The sequence below is a fragment of the Medicago truncatula genome, chromosome 4, assembly GCF_003473485.1.
Source record: "Medicago truncatula cultivar Jemalong A17 chromosome 4, MtrunA17r5.0-ANR, whole genome shotgun sequence".
Lineage (NCBI taxonomy): Eukaryota > Viridiplantae > Streptophyta > Magnoliopsida > Fabales > Fabaceae > Medicago > Medicago truncatula.
In genome coordinates, this window is record NC_053045.1 from 15,125,309 (window position 1) to 15,134,823 (window position 9,515).

The following is a 9,515-nucleotide window of genomic DNA, read 5'->3' on the forward strand; positions in this document are numbered from 1 at the left end:
TAAAGGCATTGGTCATATTAATGGACATTATGATGAACTGTTTTGTTTGTTTTTAGAAGTCATTTGTTCAATTTTTATATTAAATTTAAGTTTTGGATACTGTTTGCTTTTTTGCAATATTTTTTTATTCAATCTCTAATATTTCAATTTCCTTCACCTTCGGTATTCAGCGGGATTTAACCTTAGAAAAACTCTGATGTCTTATATACTGAGTTTACAAAATACGTGTTTATTGTACGTTTTTAAATGTTTTGGAGAGTATATTTTGGTAAATCAATTACCCAAATATATCTAGCTCGTTCAACAAATGCATAAAATTACCAGCAACTCGCATGATTCCTCATGGACAAAACAAACTTTTGTTTTTACCAGTATCATTTCCCTTAATCTCATTTTTTTTTAATATTCTTTCCTTTTCTAATTGACTTCTCACTTCTCATCAAAGAAAGAAATATAATCACCAACCCTTTTTTGTGACCATATTATGCCTATGTTTGACCTTATTTAGCTATGTCACATAATATGCCTCTGTTTGACCTTATTTAGCTATGTCACATAATTACGGATGTCGACAGTCACACACTTGAGAGAGAGAGATGTTAATTTATCAAATATGAATTAAAATTCTATAGTTGATGGAAGAAGAGATGTTGAATTAGTGACATGGCTCATATAACCGTGCCTAAAGATTTTGGTTGAAGACGTGGTGTCAAACTCATTTTTGTGGTTTCTCTTAAACTAATCTGATGGAACTACTCCATATGTAGGCTCCACTGAAAGTCTCAATATGATGATGATTTGTTTTGTTAGTTTTATGATGCCGTCTGTTTTATTTTTTAAAATTAAATTTCAGATTTTGGAGGTCATTAACTTTCATGCAATTTTTTTATTCAACCTATATTGTTTAAAATTCAATCACCTTAGGTCTTTAGTGGGATCTCACAAAGAAAAAATATAGATATATTGTGTTGAGTTGACAAAATACACGCTTATTAGACATTTTAAATTGACCTGGCATTTTTTTTAATAAGTTGGTAGCATTATTATGCAACAATCTCCAACTCTTTGAACATACCCATAAAATTACAACCAACTCACTCTTTTCTCTTATCGTTTTTCTCGTATTAAAATTACTTTTTTCATTTTCTTTCATTTTCTTATTTAAAGAAGGGTTAAATATTTTTTTGGTCCCTATAAATATACAAACTTTTCGTTTTAGTCCCTCTAAAATTTACCTTCAACTTTTAGTCCCTATAAAATTTTCAATTACTACTTTTGGTCCCTCTTTTAAAGTAAACTCATATGTAGAATTCATATTTTTAAATAACATTTTTCACAAAAATGTATAATATTATAAAGATCTCTCCCAAAAAAAAATCGAATTTTTTACCATAACATGAATTAAATATGAATTTATATATTTTTTACGGTAAAAAATTCATATTTAATTCATGTTTTATTAAAAAATTCTAATTTTTTTTGGAGTGATTTTTACAATATTCTATACATTTCTGCACAATTTTATTAAAAAATATAAAAATTTAGTTAAAAATAGGGACCAAAAGTAGTGATTGAAAATTTTATAGGGACTAAAAGTTGAAGGAAGATTTTAGAGGGACTAAAACGAAAAATTGACATATTTATAAGGACCAAAAACATAATTAACCCTTTAAAGAATAACAATAGCATAAAGACAGAGAGGAACAAAAACAAACATACATGAAACCACCACCGATCATCTTTCTTATCATGTTGTGCCTCTAACCTTATTTTGCTATCTCATCAAATCATAGAAACTTAGAGTCTCGCACTCAAGGGAGAGATGTTAATGCGTCATCTTTGACAATGTATATTTTTATAAGACATTTTTATGATTGATAAATTTGAGAAATAATTTGTACCCAAAAAAAGTTAGGAGAATAATTTAATGGGTGATAAATGAGTGTTATATATATATGCAAAAAAAAAAAGTAAAACATTGCACAAATTTTGGCCTATAATAGATGAAATATGCGGGAATGAAAATAAAGAAAATAATGGTTAAGATTTTAAATTCGAAAGGGAAGAATTGAAAGGAAAGAAAGTTACATCCTTATTTAAATGCAATACATGTTGTTGTCATATATATCTTTGCATTGAAACCAATTTATTGTCATTTCTAGTGTCATAAATACAATAATGAGAGGTTAATTGCTACTGCTATAAACCACAAATAAATTTTAAGAATAACAATAGCATAATATAATATAAAGAAATAACTTGATTTCATTATTAATGTTTACAAATTTTGCAAAACATTGTGATACAAAACATTCGTAGTCTCATTGCAAATATTATTTTCTTCATCGAATTTAGAAATTTCATTCATTTTTAGATGTAAGGTGAGAGACAATAACATAAAGTTATCCATGTGTAAAGACATGATTCGAAAAATAAATACCTACATAGACATTTTTATATGAATTCTATTTATGGTTATTGCAAAATAAAATGTTAATCGAAATTGCATACCATATGATTTAAATGTTATATTAAGATGTCATGTGTTCCGGTGATGTCTCATGATCAGATAGAGGCATATCAATATTGCTTATGTAGGTTTGATAAAGAAAGATGTCATGTGTACTATAACAACTGTGTTTTAATTTTTTTTTAAACAATGGAATATGCTTTTAGTGTGATGAAAATATTATTTGTCAATAATTTTTCAGCTCAACTGACAATGTCAATATATAAGATGTATGTCACTAAAAGGAAAATGGAAAAAATACATATAAATTAAAATGAAAAATATAACGACCTGATTTTTTTTGTTACAATATTAACTACCTTTTTAAATGCACACATAATTATAACAACAAAAAAATTAATAGAAACTAATGTGCCTATAATGATTTTTTAAGAGGATGTGTAAAATGTTTTGTTAACAACATTTTAATGTTTCCAAATATGAATATTTTATATGCTGTGTTGATATTATTTATACCTTAAACTAAAATTATTTGATTATTTTTTAGTTTCTTATCTTTTTTTTAGTAAAACTTTATGTTAATTGAGCTTCCGACGAGAGGATGTCTCAAGGCTTAATGAGCAATGTACTTACAAATCATCTACTAAATAGGTCCTTATGTGCATCAGGAGTTGAATCCGTAGGTGAAAAAAATGACCATTTCCAAGAGAAACGATAAATGTTGATAAATTAAAAATCAAATTAAAAGTATTGATCACGTTAATTAGGAAGAATCAGAAGCATTGATAACCTTAATGGCTATAAGAATTAAATTCATTGATTAAATATCCATTTTTGTCTAATATGAATATTTGAGTCTTGAATGATTTTGATTCACTATTTAATGATTTTATTATGGTGTGCATATGTGCAGTCCCTTTAATTCAATTGCGATTTCGACTTATTAATAATTTGCATATATGCAGTCCATTTTACTTAAATAAAAAAAATATTAATGTCTGATAGCGTTCGAATATTGTAATTCAATCAATTGAGCATGTACAAAAAAAAAAAAAAAAAACTCCCCTCGAAAATCAGATTATTTTTTTTCCTTTTGAATTTAGGAAGTTTTTTTATTTATTTATTTAGACACTCATTTCTCGACCACCATCTAATGCAAAAGTAACAACTAAGAATAAACTAATGAATCCAATATAGAAAGAAAAAAAAATCAAAGTTTGAGGCTTCGTCACATCCTCATTGTTGATATCAAACTTGTTCCAGAACTATTCATCGTGTGTATCTTCATCTCATATGTCAACCATAACTCTGAAAAAAAAATCTCTATATCACTTAAGATAAATAGTTGAAGGGCCACTAAAATCTGATGAAATGGAGAGGAGTTTTGAATTAAAAAATATTTTCCATTAAATAACAATCATAGAGAGGAAGACAAACATAATTGAATAAAAAAATCATAAAAAAGCTATAACCATAGACATGTAACAAACAATATACAAATGTTTTTTATTATAAAAAACTATAAAAAAAATCGTATTTTTGATCGAAGAACAAACAATAAAAAACTAAACAAAAAAGAAAGAATAGTAATTGAGTTGTGATGTAAAATTATGTTAATCCATAGATCTAATTTATAGTCTGTTTCACAGGGCAATTTAATAAAATAATCATAACCATAATTTATTAATCTCTACCATGTCCCTGTACCGTTTTAAAAAAAAATTGGAACCATTTTGATTTGCCAACAATCCATTAACGTTTAAGAAATATTTTGATAGGGCAACAATTAAAGTAGATTAAGAAAATATTAATTTGACCATTAAAAGTAACATTTTCACCATTAAAAGTATTAAGTTGACCATGTTTCCAAAAATTAATACGGAAAGTTATAATAATGCAAAGTTATAATAATTCCAAAAATAATGCATAAGAATAAAACAATATTAGAGTGTCACATGTCGTGACTTGAATGAAATCCTAAAACATTGAAATGTGGTGACACATGTCAAGAACAGAATAGAAGAAAATTATTTCTATTAAGGGACATAAAATAAGTCCTAAACAATATTAATTGTCACTATTAACATATATAAAAAGACTATTAACATATATAATGAGAATTGATTTTTTAATTGTCTTTTTATATATGTTAATAGTGACAATTAATGTTTTTATATGCTATCAATCACATTTATCGTGTTACCAAATGCATCAGAGTTTTCCCTAAAAAAAAAGTATCAGAGTTTATTGTAATTTATGTTAATAATTTGGCCCCATAAATAGAATTTAGATACCTTTGTTGGCAAAAAACAAAAGTTCATGTTTACAATTTTGAGCAAGAGATTTATAAATAAAATAAATATTATATAGTTTAATTATCAATTCTTGCGAATCTTGCAAAAATAAAAAGTTTATTTGAACATTAATATTAACCTACAAAATAAAATGATCATAAGAATATTTCATAACAAAATAAATCGTATTTTCCTATCTAGGTTAATGAATACATTTTTTTAGGGAAGGTTAACGAATACATGAATGACACAATAAAATCTATAAAAAAAAAAAACCACAATTCATAGATAAATCCATAAAAAAAATATCATTCTCCAATAATGATGTATATAAAAAACAATAACACAAAAAATAAATTCCTTAAGGGAGGGAGGGAGGGAGAGGGGGAGGGGGAGAGAGAGAGGGGGAGAGAGATGATGAAAATGATGACAAACATATTGACTATATATAGGAAAAAAAAACAAAGTAAATGTTATAACGATGACATGTTATCTCAATTTTGATTGGTCGGTAATTTCAATCATGATCATAATTGGCTGATAATTTAAATCATGAATCATGCTCAATTTTTATTGGCTGATAATACAAAATTTATTCATGATAAGCTATTAAAATGTTATAATTTCCATTTTTGTTTTTAATAAATTAATTGAAATAAATCAAATTTATGTGAGTGATGCAAATGACATAAATAGCATGTGAGTAAATATGTGATGATTTGAATATTTGATCAAACAATTAATGAGAGGAAGCATGAAGGAGTGACAAGTGTACTTTTAAAAAAAAAATAGTACAAATATATATAATAAAGATAAAGATAGAGATATAGATAGAGATATCATTCAATGCATTTTACAGACAATTACTTTAGAATTTGCAGGGTCAACCAAAATATTATTAGCACTTGTGGTTTAAATATTATTCCTGCTCAATGATGTTTTGCCATTCACAAAATCAGTTTGTACCACTCAATCATTCTTATCAAAATTTTTAAATGGCTCCTAGCTATGACTCTTTTATTAGCATTACCGACAATAAAAGTAAGTGGTGCTTTTTTGCAAGAATCGTTAGACTATGGTCAACTACTGATTCAAATAGCTCTGAAAAATCAACTACAATCCATTTGATTTTAATGGATAATTATGTAAGTTTTTTATATTTTATATTATAATATTATATTATTAAGCTTTCATATTTTATATGAGATTAAAATGTTATATAAGTAATTTTTTTAAATATCTTGCTTGCAGGGTCACAAGATACATGCAATGGTTGGTAGTGAACTTTTCAACAAGTTCAAATTTTCTTTGAAAGAAGAAGCTGTTTTTATCATGTATAATTTTCGAGTCGTTATCAATGAAATACAAGAAGTCATTACAACATCGCAAAGATTTTGTCTGAACTTTAGAGATAAGACTAAGATCAAACCTGTGATCATGGAATTGTGCCTTATTATTCCTATTTTTTGACCCATCCTTCAGTTTTTCTTTCAAATATTTACAAATCTGAAGTTATGGTTGGGGAGTTACGATTAAATTTATTAAAACAAAATAATATTATATAAAATATTTTTAAAAATTAAATTTAACTGGATAAATTTGTATCGATTTGAAGATATAATCGGGATGCTGGCTAAAGTTGAGGTTGAAGATGAATATATTTTTGATGGTGTTATGACGAAGATTATTTCTATGGATTTAGAAAATAATGGGTTTGTATACAAATGCTCTTTGTCAGATTATAAGCTTATGAAATCTATATTTCATGTAATAGTGATATGAAAATGTTTTTGGTATATTTTAGTTATCGATTCAAATGTATTCTCCATGATCATTTTGTGGATGACTTGAACGATTTTATACTATCTGGATCTTCTGACAATGCATGTGTGGTAGTTTTTCTTGGAAAGATCAAGTTATGGAAAGGTAAGTAATTAACAGATTTCACAATTTTACTAACAAAGGTTAAGACTCATATCTAATGTATTTAATTAAATTCAGGGATACCTACCGTTCAGAATCACGGTGCTTATACCAAGATGTTATTCAACCCAAAATTCAATGTTTTTGAAGAGTTGAAAGACAGGATTTTTCTTTACATATATCTACCGTTTATTTTTATTATAAACAATGTATAAAAAGATATTATTTTTTATAAAAATCTATTCAATTTATTTTTTATATTCAGGATGATGGACAAAACATTTTCACCGTACAAGGGTATATATGAGAGTCCGGAAGAAACTTGGTTTCATAATATAGATCAATGGATGTACTCAATAGGAGTAACCACTCTATCTGCACTTAGAATCTGTCCAACTGTAATATTCTCAATCAATTGTTGAATTTGTAAATTTATGTTGTATATTTCTTTATCTAATTTGAGAATTTGCAGGAATCAATGTCTATCATAATGGCCACTGTTGACCAATATGTCACCGATGATGGTTGGTGGTTTTTATCTTGTATTTGTCATGAACAAGTTGTTCCTGACAGTCCTGCTTACTATTGTGAAAGATGTAATAAGCATGTTTTAATGATTACTCCAAGGTAGTTTTTTTTTTTTAATATTAATTTGGTACTTATAATAAACTTAATTTGGACATATAAAGTACAAATTATTTAAGATTAATTTGGATTGGATATAGGTTTCGCATCACATTCCATGTGACTGACAACACAGGATCTGCCACATTTCTAATGCATGATAGCGTTGCAGCTGAGTTTTTTGGGATACCGTGTAGTAAAATGCTTGAATTTGGTGAAAATGTATATTTGTTACTATCTTTGAATCAATTTTTTTTTCCTTTAAGTTTTTGTATATATAGAATTCTAAAATTTATCCATTAAATAATTGTATGATGTAGGTTGGAATGAGTTCTTATGTTCCTGATGAACTACTCAATATGGTCGGAAAATGCTATCTATTCAAGGTTTTCTCCAAAGTTGGTGCAGGATGTGATGGTGAGAAATGTTATCCGATTTCAAAAATCAATGATGATGAGGAACTCCTTGGAAGATTCAAACGTCATAATTCGGTAGTCATCAAACTTGATACTCCCTCCGTTTCAAAATACATGTCCATTTTGGAGAAATTGCACTAACCAAGAAACCAAATAAATTTTGTTATTTTTGATAAAAATATGTGTGTGTTTTCTATAATACCCTTAATAATTTATTATTTCATTTTATTTTTTTCTCTCTCTACAATAAATATGCAAGGGTATTATTGACAAGACAATAATTAATGTTGCATTGAAACTTGAAAGGGACAAGTATTGTGAAACAAAATTATTCTCTAAAATGGACAAGTATTATGAAACGGAGGGAGTATGAAATAAAATTGATAATGCAAGTGTTTGTTACGAGTCTTTGATTATGTGTCATGTTCCATGTTGTTTCTCTTTAGTGTCAATAAGTTGAGGTCTCATTGTGTTGACTCTCATGTCATATTTCTTTCCGTTTGTCTTTTGAATCCATTTGAAGTGTCCAATTGATGTAACCAAACACAAAGTTAAATAAATTTTACGTTTTCTGTTCCCTAGGTTATGTGTAACCTTCTATAATATTTAATTTTGGTTTAAGTCAGTGATGTATAGAGGATGAGCACTAAATTAAAAAATTATCAAAATTGAGTATAAAAATAGAAAAAGACATGATTTTGGTTTGATCTATAATATTTAATTTTGGTTTAAGTCATATGATTAATACCATTTTTTATCACAAAAATTAAATTACTATTTAAAATTTAATTCGGATTCTAATTCAGGTTGACTCTGAATTTGATAGTAAATTGTCTTTACAACCAAATATCACAATAATTATTAATATCAACAAGAAGAAAAAAAATTAATTCATAAAAACTATTCTATGCACCATTGTTAATGACGTCTCATTTATTTTATCAAAAAATAAAAATAATGTGTCATTTGTTTGCAGATGACATTCAAAAAATTATTCGATCCGTGCAATAAATTCACATGGAAGTTGACATTTAAATAATTGTGACAAAATCTGCAAGAACTTTTTCAGATGTTAATACGAACGTTAGCTTCCTTCAAAAAAAAAAAATACGAACGTTAGCTCACAGCAAAACAAAGGGCCTCATTTTTGTGTCAGAAATGAAATTTCTTTAATCACATTTACCATAACTTCATCCTCACATGTCCCGCATAAAAAAAGTGTAAACACATGTTTCGGGGCAAGCGATCAGCTTACCCAAGTCGGAAATCTTTTGTAGTCGTAATGTCCCCGACATTCTCAAAACTACGATTACTAATATTCTTGGCGTTCAAGTTGTTTTAGGTACAGGTAAATACTTGGGCCTGCCTTCGATGATAGGGCGGGATCGTACCGCTACTTTTGCCTATATTAAAGACCGTGTCTGGCAGAAAATTAACTCTTGGAGTGATAAGTGCCTCTCAAAGGCAGGGCGAGAAGTGATGATTAAATCTGTTTTGCAGGCTATTCCTAATTATGTCATGAGCATATTTCAGTTACCTACTACTCTCCTTGATTCCATTGAAAAGATGATGAACTCCTTTTGGTGGGGGCACGGGAGAACTTCTCAGCGCGGGATACATTGGATGAGTTGGGAGAAATTGTCGGCACCAAAAATTCATGGAGGTATGGGTTTCAAAGATCTCTCTGCTTTTAATTTAGCTATGCTAGGGAAACAGGGATGAAAATTTATTACAGAACCGCAATCCCTCGTAGCTCGAATTTTTAAGGCCCGTTATTTCCCTTCTGGT

The 9,515-nt window shown here is 27.8% G+C and overlaps 1 protein-coding gene across 1 annotated transcript; it reads left to right on the forward strand.

Annotated features, from left to right (window-relative positions):
* Window positions 1-5,693: 5,693 nt before the first annotated feature.
* On the forward strand, window positions 5,694-7,869 carry LOC11439845 (uncharacterized). The gene is made up of 6 exons (XM_039833823.1): window positions 5,694-5,909; window positions 6,016-6,690; window positions 6,766-7,085; window positions 7,160-7,314; window positions 7,413-7,533; window positions 7,632-7,869. The coding sequence occupies exons 3-6, from the start codon at window positions 6,954-6,956 to the stop codon at window positions 7,866-7,868; spliced, it is 645 nt and encodes a 214-aa protein (XP_039689757.1). The 5' UTR covers window positions 5,694-5,909; window positions 6,016-6,690; window positions 6,766-6,953; the 3' UTR covers window position 7,869.
* Window positions 7,870-9,515: the final 1,646 nt, after the last annotated feature.

Bases quoted from the DNA above. Each gene is read 5' to 3' on its own strand.
- LOC11439845 (XM_039833823.1), top strand. From the start codon at position 6,954: ATGATGGACAAAACATTTTCACCGTACAAGGGTATATATGAGAGTCCG. The intron at 7,315-7,412 runs GTAGTTTTTTTT...GATTGGATATAG, and splicing joins GTTTTAATGATTACTCCAAG to GTTTCGCATCACATTCCATG. The intron at 7,534-7,631 runs GTATATTTGTTA...TGTATGATGTAG, and splicing joins TGCTTGAATTTGGTGAAAAT to GTTGGAATGAGTTCTTATGT.